General features: G+C 35.0%; 2 protein-coding genes across 2 annotated transcripts; both read right to left on the reverse strand.

The window, feature by feature from the left end:
* Window positions 1-438: 438 nt before the first annotated feature.
* On the reverse strand, window positions 439-2,835 carry LOC116005911 (receptor-like protein 9DC3). Its single transcript, XM_031246144.1, has one exon. It carries the CDS (start codon window positions 2,833-2,835, stop codon window positions 439-441), a length of 2,397 nt encoding a protein of 798 aa, XP_031102004.1.
* A 4,036-nt stretch (window positions 2,836-6,871) lies between these two features.
* Window positions 6,872-9,829, reverse strand: LOC116005912 (receptor like protein 22-like). Its single transcript, XM_031246145.1, has one exon. The coding sequence runs from the start codon at window positions 9,827-9,829 to the stop codon at window positions 6,872-6,874; it is 2,958 nt and encodes a 985-aa protein (XP_031102005.1).
* Between the last annotated feature and the right edge of the window lie 11,749 nt (window positions 9,830-21,578).

Consider the following 21,578-nt stretch of genomic DNA (forward strand, 5'->3'; position numbering starts at 1 on the left):
ATATATATATATATATATATATATATATATATATATATATATATATATATATATATATATATATATATATATATATATATATATATATATATATATATATATATATATATATATATATATATATATATATATATATATATATACTTCTTTCTGTGTTTTGGTTTAATTAAATGCATTTTAGGATTAATTAGTTGTGAAAATTTGAATAAATAATTTAAAACAATATCAAAGCTAACAATTTTCATATGCATCTTCACTTGGAAAGAGTAATGAATTTTTCCATTTCAAACAAATTGACAAGAATTACAAACCAAACACTACAATCACATAACAATAACGACAAAATATGACAACAGCAAAAACAGTACGTATATATAAAATAAAATAAAATAAAAACCACAACCATACAATAAGATAAACTATATTGCACCATTTGCTTCATTCATCTGACTGGTCCTTCTTTACTATTACACTTCCACTTCCCCCATGTACTAACCTTACTAGCCATCGAGGCTTTCCATACTTAAATATGAGATATTCTATGGCAATACCAAATGGTATGCCACAACCGTATCCAATAACAACACTTCTCCAGCTAAATCCAATATGAAAATGTTGTGAATAATCCTCCACAACATCTTGTGTTTTCCCTTCACCTTTACCTCCACATGGTAAAGTTAAGGGAAATCCACATAGTTTCGTGTTTCCCAAATAGGAATCGCTACCAAATGTGTCAAACTGTGAGCCACGAGGTATAGAACCAGAAAGATGATTGTAAGAAAGATTCAATACATCTAGAAATGTCAATGACTTTGAAAGCTGTTCAGGGATCTCACCCACTAGTCGGTTTGATGACAGATCCAACACCTCAAGAATGGTTAAATTTCCTAGGGATGATGGGATATAGCCGGTGAGTTGGTTGTGTGATAGATTGAGAAACTGGATGAGACGAAGCCTTCCTAATGATTTTGGAATCTCACCATGGAAGTAGTTATTGGATAAATCAAGAGATGTGCAAATATTATAATGCAACACTTGATGTTCTTCCCCTTTCCACACCAAGCTTATTGAACGATCATAATAATCCAATATTTCATCGACATTTCCATGTTGCATAGCATATAAGTTCTCCATATAATATATGGGCAAAGGACCAGTGAACTTATTGTGTGAAACATCAAATATATGCAACTTTAGGAATGGAAGTGTAGTGTTAGAAGAGCATATTTCACCGTAAAATCGATTAGATCTCAGCACAAGAACACGTAAATTCGAAAGAGTATCTAACCAATGAGGGAATGAATCTCTTAGATTGTTGTTTCCAAGATCTAAAACTTCAAGAGAGCTGCAATTTACCAAGCCTCCGGGTAATGGCCCTTCCAAGTGATTGCCATTCAAATTGAAATACAACAAGTTGTTTCTCTTTGTGCATGATCCTGGAATAGTTCCATTGAACTGATTTCTAGCTAAATTTATAACCTTGAGTTCCTTGCTAAAGTTCTCTAAACAGGAAGGCAATGGACCATCTAAATTGTTATCAGATAGATCAAGATATTGTAAGGAACTCAAACTGCACAACCATGTCTTAGTTTCATACCTAAGGGTTGGAGTTGGAGTTATCATGCCTCTAAGATGGTTTTTAGAAACATCTAAAGTTATCAAATTTTTCAGTTTCCCCAGGCATTGTGGAATAGCACCTACCAAACTATTTTTGGATAAAAATAGTACTATCAAAGAGTTTTTAAGATTGCATAGCATTTTGGGAATATTCCCTTGTAGCACATTGTGGCTAATAGTAAGGCATCTCAAAGACGATATATTTCCGAAACATTGTGGAATCTGACCGCTCAAAGAATTGTTACATAAAGTGAGATGCTCAAGGGAGGGAAGATTGCAAAAAGTATCGGGAATATTTCCTTGCAACAAGTTGGAGATCAAATGAAGGTATCTCAATGAGGTTACATTCCCAAGACACTGAGGAATCAGACCACTCAAAGTATTGTTAGATAAATTGAGATACTCAAGGGATTGAAGATTGCAAAGTGCTCTGAGAATATTTCCTCGCAACACATTTGAGCGGAGATTAAGATACCTCAGTGAGGTCACATTTCCCAGACAATGAGGAATAAAACCACTCAAAGTATTGTTAGATAAATTGAGGCTCTCAAGGGATTGAAGAGTGCATAGTGCACTAGGAATGTTTCCATGAAACATATTGACAAACAAATAAAGAGATTTAAGTGAGGTTAGATTTCCAATTGTCGGAGGTATCGAACCATAGAAATAGTTTTCACTTAGGTCACGAAGTTTAAGATTGGAAAGCTTGATTGAACTTGAAGGAAATGGCCCTTGGAGTAGATTTCTCCCACAATCAAAAGTTTGAAGCGTGCTCAAATTTGAGAATATGCCTTCTGGGATTTGGCCAGTTAAAGAATTCATAGATAAGGAAAGGTAAGTAAGGTGTTGAAGGTGGCTTATTTGGGAGGGAATAGTACCATTGAGATTGTTTCCTCCAAGGTTCAAGAAAACTAGGTGGGAGATGTTAGCAATAGCTGATGGAATTGATCCAAAGAAACTATTATTATGGAGACTAAAGTGGGTGAGGTTTGGAAGTGAAATGAAATCGAGGCTTTCAAGTGTACCTGAGAGGCTGAAATTATCCAGCTTTATCTTACAAACAGCTCCAACATTGTCGCAGGTGATGCCAGTCCAATTCGAGCAAACGCTGTCAAGATTAGCAATGGACCATGAATGAAGAACATGATGAGTATTAAGTAATAAGGTGTTCTTCCACTTCACAAGGGCTCTTCCCTCTCTTCTTTCAGCTGTTGCCATCTCCAAAGAAAGTGAAAAGAGAAGAAGAACATGAATAACAAAGCAAAACATTTGAGAAGTGCCCATCATCAAGTACTACGTTTATTTTCTAGTTCTTTGTTGTTGGGTGGTGTAAATACTATATATAGCCTATTTATATAAGTGGCTTTGGCACTACTAGTGAAAATTCGAAGTTGAGTAAGTAGGGGGTTAATAAATATGAAGACAAGTACACTTGACCCGGTCGTGAATGGAACCCACATGCTTCCTACAAGGTCTTTTCCTTTTTCTTTTTTAGTTTAATTTACGGGAATACTCACCATCGTTATTTGAAAGTGAGCTGAAGTCGTCGATTTTATTTTTATCTTAACAATGCAAAGGATCTTAAAGAGATAAATTAACTTAAGTTGTTTATAACTTATCGACTCAAATTAAAGAGCAAATTTCATTTTTAGTCCCTCAACTATAATATATGTATCAATTTTGGTCCTTGACTATTAAAAATTTCAAATTAGGTGCATGACTATTCAATTTGCATCACATTTGGTCCTTGACTATTAACATTTTCAAATTAGGTGCATAGACTATTCATTTTGTATCACATTTGGTTCTACCGTTAAATTTTTCGGCCAAATTTCCGGCAAAGTCACTGGTGACCGACTAATTTTTTTAATTTTTATTTTAAAAATTAGTTTAATACTCCGTAACTTTTAAATAAAACAAACTTAAAAATAAAAAATAAAAAATAAAAAAATAGAAAACGCCGGTCACCCCCGATGACTTTGCAGGAAATTTGGTCGGAAAATTTAAAGGCAGGACCAAATGTGATACAAAATGAATAGTCATGCACTTGAAAATGTTAATAGTCAAGGACCAAAAGTGATACAAATTGAATAGTCATGGACCTAATTTGAAATTTTTAATAGTCAAGGACCAAAATTGATACATGTATTATAGTTGAGGGACTAAAAATGATATTTTCTCCAAATTAAAGCTATAAATTGAGAAATTACAGAGCGTAGAGAATATATCTATTGTATGAACAGATACTACATTGTAACAGAGTGAATAGTACTAAAAAAAAAAAAAAGAGAGAATATATCTATTGCAATTTTCTTCAATCAAATTCTCTCTAATCAATGCAGGTAATATATACTCTCCCTTTCTCTTTCTATACTTTTCTTTGACCCGAGAAGACGCTAGAGAATAAATTTAGAAGTTTGAACACAGAGGTCTTTTCCTTTGTCTTTCATTTTATACTTTAATTTACGATGAAACTCCTAACTACTATCTAATGTGACTTCTAAGTAAAATTTAATTTATAATCTTAATCAATAAGAAACAACAAATTAAACTATATGAACTAAGGTTCACTTTGCATGAACCTTGATCCAAAATGACATTCAGATTATGTGTCTTCAGTTAGCATATAATGTGAATGTAGTTAACAAATTATGTGTCTTGTAATAAATTGAAGACACATTTATATAAAATGTTAATTACAGACACATATAATAATATACTAACTACAAGTACATAATATGCTAATTGCATATACATAATATGTTAATTGTAATAGACACGTGATTTATTATATATTAACTGCAGACACATAATTTTTAAATCAAGATCCAATGCAAGGTAAATCTTGGTCCATATAGTATAACAATTGGTAAAGGGTTGTAAGGGGATAAATCAGCTAAGGTTGTTCATAGTTGAAAGGTTTCAAGATGATAGATGAATTAAGGAATTATTACAGAGCGCAAAGAATCTATATATCCATCTCAGTTTTCTTCTCATCAAATGATCAAATTGTCTCAATTTTTTTTTCTTAAATGTCAATAATTTACAGCAATATAATTCATCATTTCCAAGTTAAATAATTAAAAGAAAAGAAAGGATGACTTGTTTATAGGGTTTGAATGGCGTCAGAACTTTACCGTGTAATCAAAGTCAGTGACTAGGTGGTCCAATTATTGACAACAAAAAGACTTGTCTGCTTTGAAATTCTTTCTTTTACACGGCAAAGAAATAGACGAAGATATATTACATAAAAGAATTAATTTCATTTTTATCCTAGAATTATAAGTGACAATTTATTTTTAATCTTTTTTTTTTTTATCAAAATATCCACTTTTGGTCCTAGTATTATTGTGACATACATGACCATTTTTTGTCTTTTATCAACAAAATAGTTTAAATTTCATTAAATACAACGACATTTTGATCTTCAATTATGAATTGTTTCAAAAAAATAAACATAAAAAATATAGTGGGTCAACCTACTTTGTATAAAAAAGATCTAAATGTCCTTGTATTTAACGAAATTTCAACGATTTTGTTGACGGAGGACCAAAATTGGTCATATCACAATAATACTAGGACTAAAAGTGGATATTCTGATAAAAAAGGACTAAAAGTGGAATGCCACCTATAAATCTAGGACCAAAAGTGGAATTAACTCTTACATAAAATGAGGCTAATCATATTCAATACACGGTGTTTGGTAAATAGGTGTTAACCGATTGGATTAATGAATTTGATTAATTGATAATATTAACTAATTGTAAAAAATATTTGGTAATTAGTTATTAGTTGATAGCTGATTACATGCAAAATGACTTTTGTTACAAAAAGCTAATTAATCAAACACTTATATTGAATAATGTTTAACTAAATCAAACGGCTAATAGTGGTCAAATAAGTCAAAATTGGTTGATAAATTAACTATGTTATCAAACAGGACCAATATATTTAAGCTATAGTATGGTTTTGAACTAGAAAATATGAGCTTTATTATATATAGTTGTTTTTTACATGATATTTAATTTCATAGAAAGAACCAATTGCGTGACAAAATATAATAAACTTCATGCATTAAATGTATCAAAATAATATTTATGGACATAATGTGAAAATAACATAAGAAACCGTACGCATGTGACAACAAATGATAATGAAAAGAATTCTTTTCAATTAAATCAAAGCTGCATCTCATATTATAGCAATCATAAGGATTCTAAAAGCTACTAAAAGTTGAAATGAATGCTTATCAATCAGAAATAATCCAAAAGCATATTCATCAAATCCTTAGTAAAGTCCAAACAAATTGTCCCACAACAATTTCAGCAATAAAAGCAGTATGAGTCAAATGAAGGGAACATACAGTGCTATTAACTAAGGCAATTTATGATGAACGTACAGAAGACTGTGTCAATAAGAGTGTCGATGTGGTGTTGATATTATACCTAGGAAAAGTCACCATATATCTAATTATAGTGGTGAGCTATGAATACATGTGGGGCAATCCAGTATTCCAGTCGAATTGATAAGACAGTTGAATTAGCTAGTAATCACAAAATTCTATGTTTGATTATTTATGAGTATTGTCTATTACTCTGTAGCATTTTTAATTTGAGCTAGTCAGCTATGTTCACTAGAGCCTCGATAGAGCTACGAGGCGGATTTCAACAAGAGGTAACCTAGTCTGATTTAAGAAATTTATCTCTTTGTTATCCTTTATCGAGTAAAGTCATAAGGCGCACATGCATCAATTAGAAACAACCTAGTTTGATTTATCATTTTGCAGTCTTTTGCTGATTAAAATTACACGATTAGTTCAAAAACAAAGACAATTAATGGTCAACGTAGACATGTACTGATCCAGACAATTAATTAAATTCCTCCACGAGAATGGTCACTCTGCCAGTACTAATTCATTTAATTCATTGCTTTTTACCGCAGTTAAATTCATTATTTTTATGTTTCTATCAGACCAAAACTATTCTACTAGATAATTATATTCACTAGCTATCAGCTTCCATGTGAATCCCCCCCTACAGAATAATGATTTGTTCTTGTATTTCATTCAGACTGAGAAGATCTAAAAACCAAACACTATGGCAATCCCAAAACTCTGGCATGAAAATGATGACAAAAAAAAACTGTAAAAACAGACAAAGAAAACCATAAATATACATTAAAAGAAATATATTGCGTGCTTCAAGGTTGTTGAATTTCTTCATTTGACCTGTCCTTGATTATTGCACTTCCACTTTCAGTTCCCAAGTACTAACCTCACAAGCCATCGAGGTTTTCCATACTTGAATATGAGATATCCTATGACAATACCAAAGGGTAAGCCACAACAATATCCAACAACAACACTTCGCCACCCAAATCCATTTGAGTCCTCAACATCCACTATTTGCCCTCCACCTCTACTTTCACATTGTAAAGTTAGGGGAAATCCACATAAAGCCGCATTTCCCAAATAGGATTCGTTGCTAAATGTATCGAATTGTGGACCATGAGGTATACGACCAGAAAGATGATTATAAGAAAGATTCAGTACAGCAAGAAATGTTAGGGATTTTGAGAGCTGCTCAGGAATCTCACCCACTAATTGGTTCTTTGACAGATCGAGTACCTCAAGAATGCGTAAATTTCCCAATGATGATGGAATAGAACCGGTGAGCTGATTGTGCGATAGATTGAGAAATCGGATCAAATGGAGATTTCCTATAGATTTAGGAATCTCTCCGTGGAAGTAGTTATTGGATAAATAAAGTGCTGTGCAAATATTAAAATGCACCACTTCATGCTCCACCGCTTTCCACACAAGGCTTATTGAACCATCGTAATAATGCAATATTTCACTGTCATTCTTCACACGCTGCATGGCTTCAAAGTTCTCTATGTAATATCTTGGCAAATGACCAGTGAACTCATTGTCTGAGATATCAAATATATGCAGCTTTGGAAATGGATGTGTAGTATTAGAAGTGCATATTTCACCGTAAAATTGATTAGATCTCAGCACAAGAACACGCAAATCAGAAAGAGTATCTAACCAATAAGGAAATGTATCACGGAACTTGTTGTTTCCAAGAAGTAGAAATTTAAGATATCTGCAATTTGTCAAGCCTCGGGGCGATGGCCCTTCCAATTGATTGCCATTCAAATTGAAATACTCCAATTTGTTACCCTCTGTGCATACTCCTGCTGGAATAGGTCCCCAAAAATGATTTTTAGCTAAATTTATAACCTTAAGTTCCCTGCTGAAGCTCCCTAAACACAGAGGTAGTGAACCATTTAAATTGTTATCCGACAAATCAAGAAGTTGTAGGGAGCTCAAATTGCACAACCATGCATCTTTCCCATAAATCAAACTAGAACTTATTGTTTGATTTCTGTCATTTCTATTTGTTGGAGTGGGAGCTATCATGCCTTGGAGATGATTTTTAAAAACTAGTATAGTTTTCAACATTTTCAATTTTCCCAGGCAATGAGGAATCTGACCATCCAAACTGTTGTTGGATAAAACTAACCATTCAAGGGAGTGTTGGAGATTGCACAGTGTTCTAGGAATATTTCCTTGCAACATGTTCGACCAGAGTGAAAGATCTCTTAGTGAGGTTAGATTCCCCAGACAATTTGGAATTGGACCTCCCAAACTATTGTTTGATAAATCTAGCCATTCAAGGGAACTCTGGAGATTGCATAGTGTTCTAGGAATATTTCCTTGCAGTATATTGGACCGGAGTGAAAGATATCTTATTGAGGTTATATTCCCCAAACATTGAGGAATTGGACCTCCCAAACTATTGTCGGATAAATCTAGCGATTCAAGAGAGTGTTGGAGATGGCATAGTGTCCAAGAAATATTTCCTTGTAGCACGTTAGACCAGAGTGAAAGATGTCTTAGTGATGTTATATTCCCCAGACATTGTGGAATCGGACCTCCCAAACTATTGAAGGACAAATCTAGATTCTCAAGGGAGTGAAGATTGCAAATTGTTCTAGGAATATTTCCTTGCAACATGTTGTACGTAAGGGAAAGATCACTTAGTGAAGTTATATTCCCCAAGCATTGTGGAATCATACCCCCTGGACTATTGAAGGACAAATGTAGATCTTTAAGGGAGTGAAGATTGCAAAGTGTTTCAGGTATATGCCCTTGCCCCATGTTAAAACTAAGAGAAAGATCTCTTAGTGAGGTTAAATTCCCCAAGCATTGTGGAATTGGACCTCTCAAAAACATATAATTCAAAGAAAGGGCTTTAAGGGAGTGAAGATTGCATAATGTTCTAGAAACATTCCCATGAAAAACCCTGGAATCGAGAGAAAGATGTCTTAATGAAGTTATATTTCCCAGACATTGAGGAATTATACCACTAAAATTATTATTGTGAAATAAATAAAGAGTGGCAAGGGAATGAAGATTGCATAGCGTTTCAGGAATGGTTCCTTGGAACATGTTGATGCTGAGACCAAGAAACACTAGTGAACTTAGATTTCCAATTGTTGGGGGTATTGGCCCATAGAAATGGTTTCTACTTAAGTCAAGTTTTTTAAGCTTGGATAGCTTGATTAAACTTGTTGGAATTGGGCCATGGAGCCGGTTATGCTCGCAATTGAAAGCTTGAAGCTTGGTCAAATTGGAGAATATGCTTTCTGGAATTGGACCAGTCAAATGATTGAAAGATAAGCAAAGGTAAGTAAGGTGTTGAAGGTAGCTTATTTGTGAGGGAATAATACCATTGAGATTGTTTCCTCCAAAGTTCAAGAACTGAAGCTTTGTCAACCATTCAATCTTTGTTGGTATAAGATTGTCAAAATGGTTCAAACTGAGGTCTAAGAAGATTAGCTGGGAAAGGTTGGCTATAGCATATGGAATTGGTCCAGTGAAGCTGTTATTATGGAGACTAAAAAGGGTGAGCGTTGGAAATGAAATGAAATCAAGGCTTTCGAGTGTACCTGCAAGGCTGAAATTGTCCAATTTTATCTTATAAACCGCTCCCGCATTGTTGCAAGTGATGCCAGTCCAGTTCCAACAAATGTTATCAAGATTAGCAATGGACCATGAATGAAGAACACTGGTATTGAGTAAGGTGTTCTTCCACTTGAGAAGAGCTCTTCCCTCTGTTGTTCCTGAAGTTGAAGTTTCCAAAGAAAGTGAAAAGAGAAGAAGAATATGAAAAACAAAAGAGAGAATTTGAGAAGTGGTCGTCATATCACTATGTTTAATATGTTCTTAGGATGTTTGTTGCTTTGTTGTTGGGTGGTGTCTATATATAATATAATGTAGACTATTAGTCATGAGTGAGAAGTCAGAAGTTTTCAGAATATGCAAAGTTGTTGAGTAATTAATGGGTAAGAAAATTAGCTTTGTATGTACAAGTTATAACTATTCATCCACTAGACATGCAATGGACATCTCCAATGAATACGGAGTAATTGATAGATTGAATCTCAAGAATGGGATAAAATTGAGTAATTAATGGGATAGAAAATAAGTTTAATGAAAGAATAACTAGAACATCTCCTATGAATATGGGCAATATTGAATCTGCCTATCAGTTGGTCATATGGGTGAAATTTGAGAAGAATGACCAGAGATCCAGTCTCACCAGCGGCAGTGTGAGAGCAACCTCTTAAAGTGAGGGGCTTCTTGTGCGCAATGAGGTCTATCCTTTTTGCTCCACAGAATTATCGTGATTTACATCCTTCTAGATACTTTGTCGGGCCGCGCTTAACCATTCAATATGCGATTCAACCTTTTGAGAATAACATAATATTGAATCTCTCTCTTTCTCTTCCTGACGTTCTTTTCTTTATAATGGTGGAGAAGACTGCTATAATAAAATTCTAAATTGAGTTAGACTGCAAGATAATAATAATAATAAGGAAATATTGAATTTCTCTCTTTCTATTTCTATACTTCTTCCCAAAAGGTTGAATCTCCAACGCCGAGGGCTCCTACACCCCGACCCGACAAAGTATCTGGGAAGATGTAAATCATGATAACTCAACTGAACATGATGCTAAACATTTACTTACTGCGCACAAAGAGCCCCTTGAATATATATAAAATTTTGATTTTGTGATTTCCAGGCCGCTATTGCACGAGCGGAGTTTATCGTACAACATTGGATAGTGGTTACAGACAATCATTATTGTGTGGACCACATACTAATGTACATTCAGTACACAAAAAATGTACTTTTAGTATATTAAAAATGTACATTGTATTCAGGAAAAACACATTATTTAAGTACTGAAAATTCATTATTTTGTATATTGTAGATTGAGTACACAAATAATGTACTTTTAGTATATTAAAATATACTTTTTTTATGGTTCGCACATTACCGTATACTCGTATAGACCATGGTCCACACAATAATTTGACGGTTACAGGTTTCCTTGTCAATAAAATGTTTAAATACAATCACATTCCGTGTTGTTTTTATTATGCTAAAGTCAAACCAAAATCTCCCAAAACTTTTTCTATGTGTGAGCAGCAAGGCAGATCCATAAATCTTCTTTAGTGGGGACGAATGATTAAAACTAATGAGATATTTAAAAAAAAATGAAACGAGTTCAAGTCATAAATATTGTTGACTAGGGATAAAAAATCAAAATACATCAAAACGGGATAAAAAATATTGAAAACAAATATGAAACATAATTAATTAGATAAAATAGTTTGAATAGAAATCACAGTATAAATCACTCATCTCACTATTAATATTTTTAAAAAAATAACCCACAATGTTATAAATAAAGAATCCAATTAAAATTAGAAATTAATATGATAAATCACAATTATAATGTCACTATTAATATCAAAAAAGGTCAAAAAATGAAAATTAAAAAATTTCATGCTCCAAGATTCAAACTATAAAGGGGTGGGGTGGAAATAAGTATTACCTTGGTCTAGTGGCACCCAGTGTCTAACTGAGGCTCGAACCCACTCCCATCATCCATGTGGGAGTGTAAACCGGGCTCGAACCCACTCCCATCATCCATGTGGGAGTGTAAACCGGGACACCGGGTGCCACTAGACCACAAGGTAATTAACTCAGTATTTTGGTTAACCAAAATACTCAACAAATTACATATATAGTACTTAAATTTGTCAAAGTAATATTTAATTATAATCAAATTATTATAAGTATATTAGTTTCAATTAATTGAGTATTTTGGTTAATTTGTTGGCATATGTTGGTTCAATTATTATTCGTCAAAGTACTGTATTTATGAAAATAAGATGAGGTGGAGTGTCTTCCCATCTTAATTTTTGGAGATCATGCATGAAATGCATTAAGGTTCCTATAATATCTCAACAAAATGAGTGGTGGAGATATCTTTTTGAAGATCATGACATGGTAAAGACATGGGTGGTTAAACTTCATAGTTTCATGGTGCCCTAATAACTATAAATAGGGGGAAATGTAAGGAAGGAAATAGAAGTTCTCAAAACGAGAAAAAAATAGTAATATTATTCTGGAAAGTGCTACAAGGGATTATTTAGTAAGTACTGCAAGAAAACTTCAAACAAGGAAAGACTGGTGTACGTATTATTTAGAGAAGTCAGCTCCACTTTATATTATTAGAAACTGTGTTAAAATTCAGGTTGGTTACAGTTTGTACTGTTTAATTGACAGAATTAGTTCAAACTGTACTTATAAACTTTTTCATAGAGTTATTTTATGAGGTTAATGTTTAAATAGGTGGTATACCTAGTTTTGTAATTCATTGAACCTTGTAATTGTAGAAACTAACGAGTTGATCTTAAGTGAAAAAGTTTTTGAACATGACCAACAGATTAGGAGGTATTCTCTAGCTGCTTTATCAAATTCAGCTATATACTTATCTTTGTGCTTTTTTATTATTACATATCTATATTACATAATTTCAATTACTCTCATAAAAAGCTAAACTCATTCGATTATAATTACTACGTAAATCACTCACCAGCTTAGTTAGGTTGCCCTGCATTTCAACGTTGGGTTCTCCGGTAATAGACCGGCACTGGCACTATGACTAGTCATCCATAAAACAAGAAGACTTCTGAAATTTCAAAGTTGACCAATTAATGGGTTAGAAAATACTAAGATAACTACTTGGACTTTTACGTTCTTTCTTTTTTCACTTGTCCTTACTCTCAGATGACCGTCATATTAAAATTCTAACTTATCTAATATATTGGACTACAAGATAAAAGAAAAGAAAATTTTGATAAAATCACAATGCATGTTATCTTTTTTAAATTATTTATTTTGAAATAAGTTATTATATATATATATATATAAGGATGCACTCCCATGCGAACTGCCGCCCAGGTAAGAAATGAGAACGCTTCACAGACGTCCACGTGTCCAGATCAACGAATCAGATGCAATTTTAAAAATATGACGCGGTGGCATTTTCGTAAATAACTGGAACTTTGGTGCACCTAGTTTCACTTACAAGTGCACCTAGTTTCACTTAAAAGTGCACATAGTTTCACTTACAAATGCACCTAGTTTCACTTATAAGTGCACCTATTTTCGCATATATTTTCACTTACAAGTGCAAGTAATTTACCTTATTAATATTCATGCACCTATTTTCGCAAATACTTACACTTACAAATGCAAGTAATTTACCTTGTTAATATTCATGCACCTGGGTGCAACCTAGGTGCACCTAGTTATAACATAGGTTGCACCTATTTATAACATTAGGTGTACCTAGTTATAACATTAGGCACACTTAGTATTGATGCTCACTGTACAATTCACTTGCACATGTAATACATTTTACTTGCATCTACAATACATTTTACTTGCACTTGCGCAAGTAATTTACTTTATTAACATTCATGCACCTGGTTGCAACCTATGTGCACCTGGTTGCAACCTATGTGCACCTAGTTATAGCATTACATGCACATAGTTATAACATTAGGTGCACTTAGTATTGATACTCATTGTACAATTTACTTGCACTTGTAATACATTTTACTTGCACGTGTGTACCTATTTTCATTTGCAGGTGCAAGTAATTTACCTTGTTAACATTTATGCACCTGGGTACACCTACTTATAACACGACGTGCACCTAGTTATAACGTTAGGTGCAACTACATTCCAGACACGTGGCGCGCTGTGATTCGTCCGCATTTCTCTCCTGGGCAGCCAGTACGCATTTGAACGCGATCCTATATATATATGTTTAGGATCAGGTGCACATGCTACTTCCGGTGCAAAAATGCAGTTAACCACGATTAATGACTTTCTTAAAAGATATTCTATACGAAATGTGCACTTGAAAGGTCAAAACCATGCACTTGAAGATATAAAAATATGCATTTGAAAGCAAAAATTTTACACTCAAAGGTAAATAGATGTGCAATTGATGTAATTTATGATACCAAAAATGGAGGTTATTGAACTTAAGTAGTGTTATTAAAAACAAGAGGTAATTCCAACAATGGTCCTCCGTGTATGTTGATTTTCCACAATTGGTTCCCGTATTTTAATTTGGACAATTTTGACACTTGACTATCGAATTCTTTTCAATGTTAGTCCTTCTGTCAAAAGCTAGTTAAGTTGACGTTAAATGAAGGTATATTAGTCCTTTCACCTACTAGGACTCCGGTGAACATTCCCTGTTGCTATGAGCACACCTGATAGTCACATTTCGGACCCGGCGGCGGCGAGTGTTCAAGAGGTGCAAAGCCGCCGCCGGGAACCACCGATTCCATTAGAACTCATCGTCGATACATGACTCGGCATCCGATCCACCACCGCCTTCAACTCACTGAACTCCTCCAAAACCTCATAATCCCTACCATCATACACTTGGCAGACTTGAGCTTGAAGGATGATGAAAGAGAAATCGAGTTCCAACCCATCCAGCATGCAGAACCGGCGTACAAGACATGGATATATAATCATCAATAGGGAAAGGGAGAAAGATGAGGATTAAGCAGGTGAACATAGGGGATCTAGGGCAGCGACGACGGAGCGGTTTCCGACGATAAGGATTTTCGCAGATTGTGACCGATTCCCAGAAGGCCGGATTCAACCTCTAATTGCCGATCATGCGTCTGATTGCGACCGATTCCCAGAAATTGAGTCGCAAGGCAGTGAGCAAGGGGATTTTCGCACAGAAATTGAGCTGCAAAAAGGAGATCAATGCATGCACGAGCAATCGAGAAATCTCCACCACACTGGAGATTTGTGTTGCGATCGAGATGGTCGATTGAGAGATCGGCGAGAGGTGCGTGAGATTTCTAAGAATCCAAGGCTTATTGCGGCAATTACAAAGCCGAAGCGGGAGGGCTTTGAGGCAATTGAAAGGAATGCCACTTTGATTGGGTGCTTTGAGAGAGTGAAGTCGGCGATGGATAGAATTAGGGCAGAATTGCGTGAATCTTCGTATTGAGGGCGATGTCCAAGTTGGGGCACCGTTCTCTGCTCTTCTTCTTCTTCCAGCGCCCTTTCGTGGCGGCTTCTTCTGGTCTTATATACGCGTTGCAGTTCCCCATGGGAAAGAAGTCGACTTCTCCAGCACTGCTACTTACAGTAGACGGCGGTGGCTGTGGATGAGGAACAAATCATGTGTCGGGAAAGGGAGGAGAAGGAGTTGAGACTTAGAGAGAGAAAGAGAAAATTCATGTATACAAAGGAAAAAGACGAGAAATTATACACTAAGCAAGTGAAAGGACTAATTTACTCTTTCATTTAACGTCCATTTAACTAGCTTTTGATGGAAGGACTAACATTGGAAAGAATTTGATAGTCAAGTGTCAAAACTGTCCAAATTAAGAGACGGGGACCAATTGTGGAAAATTAACATACTCGGAGGACTATTACTGGAATTAACTCTTAAAAACAATTATTACTCATATAAATCATTTTTAAATCTCACAAATTTTATTAGAAATTTAGTTATATGTTATTGAAAAGAATGCACAAGATATAACAAATACTGTCTAGGATAGTGCATTTGAAGGCAAAAAAAATGCACTTGAAGGCATAAAAATGTGCACTTCAAGACTAAAAACATGTACTAGAAGGAAAAAAAATGTTCACTTGAATGCTAAGTATTTTTTTTTACACAATAGTAAGACACATATATATACCTGTAGGCATTAAATTGAGCACTTGAAAGTATAAAGAGGATCACTAGAAGGCAAGGGAGAAAAAAAACACGCTAAAAATAAAAATTCGAAAGAAATTAATTGTGCACTCTTAGAAATAAAAACATGCACTTGATGGCTACAAAATGTGCACTTGAAGGCTAAAAACATGCACTAGAAGGGAAAAAAATGGTTCAATGGAATGCTAAGTATTTTTTTAACACAATAGTAAGACACATATGCACTTGTAGGCATGAAATTGAGCACTTGAAAGCATAAAGAGGATCACTAGAAGGCAAATTTGAAAAAAAAAAAAAGAAAAGAAAAGATGTAAAAGGAAACATTAGAAGACAATTAATTGTGCACTCTTAGAAAGAAAAACATGCACTTGAAGGCTACAAAACGTGCACTTGAAGGGCAAATTTTTGCACTCAAAGGCACAAAGATGTACACTCAAAGGAGAAACTAAGTACTGAAACAAAACAGATACACTTAAGAAAGAGAACTATGCACTTGAAAAAGAAAAAATGTGGACTCGAAGAAGAAAAATGTGCACTCGGATACAAAAGACAATCTGACTTACTCAAAATTATAATTATGTATGTCACCGCGCGTTTTTTAATTAATATTCAAGCTGGGTTGTTGATTTGGAATACATCTACAATTAGCTATTGTGAGCATTTTTTACCTGTAGAAGCATTTGTATTTGATCATATATATATATATATATATATATATATATATATATATATATATATATGGGTTCCCGTGCGGTTGGATTATACCTGGATGGGTGAATTGTAGGTGCAGTGAGCGATGAGGAGTCTGAGTCTGGAAGAGTTTTCCTCAAAAATAGAGGAAAATGTCAATAAAATTTAATTATATAAATTAAATAATGACGTACCTAGCAGCGAAAATGGGGAGAACGGCAGGTACTGGCGAGCTTGCGGCAATGGGCGACGGGTGAGACCGGCGAACGGCGATGGCAGTAGAGAGATGGAAGCAAGAAGATGGAGAATGACAGGAGACATGTTCTGTTCGGCAGCAACGAGGAGAGGAGATTTGTTTGGGTGAAGGAAGATGGAAGATGTCGTGCGCGAAGGTGTAAGGAAAATGGCAGACGAGTGTATAACGTGTTCGTAGCAGATGGGTTAATTTAACCCTAATTATTTGCTTCCAGAGTGGAAACTTCGAACTCAAATGAGGTATAACGCGTTAACCATCTGCGTCCGAAGTGGGTATAACGCATTATACCATCTGCGTCCGAAGTAAGAACTTCAGACGTAGATACTCCTACTTTTTTTTTAAAAAAAAAAAGTAAAAATAGAAATTAGATAGTGAAATTTTAATTACAAAAATGCTATCGCATCACTTTAGGCGTCCGATGTTTCAACTCCGGACGCAAATGGTCTTATATTTATGAACATTTTTGTACTAGTGACTACCACTACTATCACACCACCACCACAACACCATATTATTATTATTATTATTTTTATTATTATTATTATTATAACAAATAATATGTTCATTTTCTGAAAATGAACTAAACAGAAAAAAATATAATTTCTTAACTTTGAGTAAAACAGAAAAATATAGTTTTCTAATAATCAACCAAACATAGAAAATTAAACTATTTTATGAAAAATGAGCCATTTTCTAAAAATCATTTTTCAAAATCTTTTTCCAAGTTTCCTAACAGACCCTTAAGTTTGTTTCCGGATTATTATTATTACCACAACCACAACACAACCATAGCACCACCACAGCACAACCACAGCAGCAGCACCACCACCACTATGACACCACCACCGACAACACCACCAATACCACGACAAACACGTACCACCACCACCACCACCATTATGACACCACCACCGACAACACCACCAATACCACGACAAACACCACCACCAATAACAACATCACCACCACCACACTACTACCACCATCACCACCAATAGCAACAACATCACCACCACCACCACACTATTACCACCACCAACACCAACGGTCACGACCACCACCACCACCAACAACACCACCACCATCACCGCCACCAACACCACTACCATCACAACCACGGCCAACATCACCACATATTATTATTATTATTATTATTATTATTATTATTATTATTATTATTATTATTATTATTATTATAGCAAATAATATGTTCATTTTCAAGAAAATGGACCAAACAGAAAAAAAAAACGATTTTTTTAACTTTTAGCACATAGAAAAAGATAATTTTCTAGCATTTAGTAAAACACCATAAAATTAAAATATTTTTCAAAAAAGAGTCATTTTCTGAAAATCAATTTTTGGAAAACATTTTACAAGTTTCCAAACAAACCATTAATTTATTGCTTTTTACCTCAATTAAATTCATTATTTTTATCTGACTGGAACTATTCTACTAGATAATTAGGACCCTAATTTCATTCCAAATAATCAACAAGTTCTTAATATATTTGCACTGATACACTCTCATTTGTACCTATTTTACTTGTATTTTTATGTAGGTTTTATAGTTAATTGTGTGTTAAACTGTTGTCTCCAATGCTTATTTCCTTGTTATTTTATTTAAAGTGGTATAATGCTTGGTTTGAGTGTCTTTGATGTGTTTAGTGGTGCATTATAATCATTTGGGAGCAAAAAGCCAATGCAAAGGAACCAAAAATGCTGGAGAGCCAAAAATCAGTTCAGAGCACTATTCACCGTGGATTCTCGCCGCGGCGAGAGTACTGTTCACGGATTCTCGCCGCGGCGAAAGTCCCAGAATTTCAGCACAGAAATGTCCCATTTTGCCCTTGATTTGGATCCCACTATATAATACTTCATTCCTCTCCAAACCCTACACTTGGCTGCTGGTTCTTGTCAGAAAAAAGAGGAAAAGACCAAGGAAAAGAAGCTTCATCATCTCCAAAAGCCAAAGAAGAAATCACTACAACTTTTGGGAAAGGAGATCAAAGATAAGAGCTTGGAGGCATCATTTGGGATAATATCTTCCTTTCTCTTTTCTATTTTGAACTTTATTGAATATTTGTTGGATCTATTTTAGCCATGTTAGGCTAAAACTCTCTTTTGGAATTTTTGGGTATAAAAGTGTTTATGAACCTATGTGCCTAGTTCTTAATTTGTTTTAATGAAATATCTATTTGATTTTATTGCTTGTGTTGCAATTGTGATTTATGTTGTTGATACTTGTAATTAGATGCATATGATTACTTGTACCCTTGCTAGATTTGTCTATGAATCAAAGAGCACCTGCAATTGCACTTGACTATTGTACCTCGAGAGAGGACAATTTGGTTAAGGGATATATTGTGAATAGCTCACGAGAGTGAGTATTCCAATTGTGAATAGCCCACGAGAGTGGGTATTCCATTTATTGCTTAGTCCCGATTTTATATTGTGAATAGCTCACGAGAGTGAGTATTCCAATTACCGTATTTTGGGTTTGAGTTACGAGAGTAACCTTTCCCTTTTAGATTGCAATCATCCACACTTGTTTAACCCAAATAATTATTTCACTTTAGATTGGCACTGGGTGATTAAACACTTTAACTCCCAAAAATCCCGCTTTTACCTCTTTGAATACAAAAACACGTTTGCCTTGTTTTAATTATCTTGTTAGTATATTCATAGATAATCATCCTTTGTTAACGTAGGAATAGCTTCTTGCAAATATAATTAGTAACTAGTGCTTGATACCCCACTTCCCTGTGGTTCGATAACCCCAGAATACTCCGGGTATTTGTATTTGGTTTTATGCTACGACCATGCACCTTCTATGATTCTTAATACAATTTACCTCTTTTATTTAATTTGTGAACTATTATACATGAATGTAATTTATCTCGTGCATACTCTTAAATAGTGGCTATGAGTTTCTATCATCATAAAAACAATACAATGAGACAAAGTACATCTCCAATAAATGCATGCTGCAATATTTAATATGTTGCTTTCTCTCTCTCTTTTAATAACCGTGAGAAGACAAGTAAAATAAAATTTTAACATCAGTTGGTTACAAGAATAAAATAATAATAACAATATAATAATAATAATAAGAGTTAATATCCGTTTTGATCGCTAACTATGAAGTATAAGTTAATTTAGTCTGTGATTTTAAAAATTATCTAATTTGATTCTCTGACCTTTAAAATCGATCACACTTAGTTTGGTTCTATGTTAGAAAATTCGTCTAAACCCAGTTAAGTTTGAATGACAAAATTGACAATCCACTGTATTTGACGCATTTGAACTGTATTTATGTTCTTATGTGCCATTAAAAAATCTTTGTTTAGGTTTAATGGCTTTCTAGGACGAGGTCAGAGAAGGAGGATAAGAGATATGTCTTCTAGGAAGATCACTAAATTAATTAAAATTCTAATGACTTACATATTACAACCTTATATATCTAATTGAAACTTCAGAGCTCTCTGTTTCATCTCTTGCTTCCCTGAAACTTCAGAAATCTATACAAATTTTAACATGCATCTTCCCTTATAGAGCAACGATTTGTTCCATTTCAAGCAGATTGAGAATAATTACAAACCAAACACTACAATTGCACAAAAATGGCAATAGCAAACATTGTATAACAAAACAATGAAAACAACAAACATATAATATGAGAAAGAGTCATTATCATTTTTTGTGCTACTGTTATTGTGTCATTGCCAATTTTAGTCCACTTCATTAATTTTTGTCACATTTGAACTAGTCTTATTTAGCCATTGCCACTTTTGGTCCATCGTTAGAAAATCCGTCCAAAGACCATCAAACACAGGGGTATGATTAGAATAACGGGTTTGAATTTTCTCAACTGAACAAAGAGAGAGGGAGATGATTTACATGATTCAATTTGGTATCAGAGCCACCCAAAGGTCATGGGTTCGAAACTCTGCGCTACCCGTAAAATAGTCTATGGTCCACGTGTTGCTTTGGAGCCCATCAAAGTCAATCGGCCCGCACACGTGAGGGGGCATGTGAACATAAATATAATATAAACATAAATGTGCAGTCCAACTATCAGCTTAGGCTTTTAGTTGGATGGAGCACATGATTCAATTTGCGGAGATGATCTGCCAATTGCGTCAGAGTGACCGTAGCAGAGGAAACCGTCAACGCACTCGCCATGGACCTGTACTCCGGTCGTAATCCACGCAGAGCATACATAATCTGCTCATCGGAAGACAACGGGCGGCCAGCCAACGACAGAGCCTCGACAATCACCTGAGCTTTGCCCAGATACTCTGCCGGCGAGCTATTGCCCTGTCTTAGGGTCTGGAATTCGCCAAGAAGACTTAAGCAGCGGCTGCGCGAAGAGGAAGCCAATGTGGACATAATCGAATCCCAGACCGCCTTCGACGTATCCTTGCCGATCGCAAGGTACATGACCTCGTTGGTGAGTGACGAGATCAAGAGCGACAAGATCGATTGATCTTGTTGAACCCACGCATGGTACGCTGGGTTGGTCGGCGGTGGAGGCGCTGCTGTTGCAGAGTCACCGGCGGGGACGATGGATGCCGGAGGACATAGATTTGATCCGTCGAGGAAGCCAAGAAGCCCCTGCCCGCGTAGGAAGGGCACGAGTTGAGTGCGCCAATGCAGGTAGTTCCTCGTCGTCAGCTTGACTGAGACGAAATGGTGAGCCGCCGTGAGGGCAGTTGGTGTCACCGGCGGAGGAACTGCAGGGGAGACGGCAAGTGTATTTGTTTCGGTGGGTTCGGCGGCCATTTCCAAAAAAAGGGTTTTTAATTTTGTGTATTGTGTATTTCGGGAAGGAAAACAGAAAGATGACAGCAAAATTAAAAAAAAAAAAAAAAAAAAAAAAAAA

The sequence above is a fragment of the Ipomoea triloba genome, chromosome 15 (genome assembly GCF_003576645.1).
Source record: "Ipomoea triloba cultivar NCNSP0323 chromosome 15, ASM357664v1".
NCBI lineage: Eukaryota > Viridiplantae > Streptophyta > Magnoliopsida > Solanales > Convolvulaceae > Ipomoea > Ipomoea triloba.

Coding starts and splice junctions, on each gene's coding strand:
- LOC116005911 (XM_031246144.1), bottom strand. CDS start 2,835: ATGGCAACAGCTGAAAGAAGAGAGGGAAGAGCCCTTGTGAAGTGGAAG.
- LOC116005912 (XM_031246145.1), bottom strand. CDS start 9,829: ATGACGACCACTTCTCAAATTCTCTCTTTTGTTTTTCATATTCTTCTT.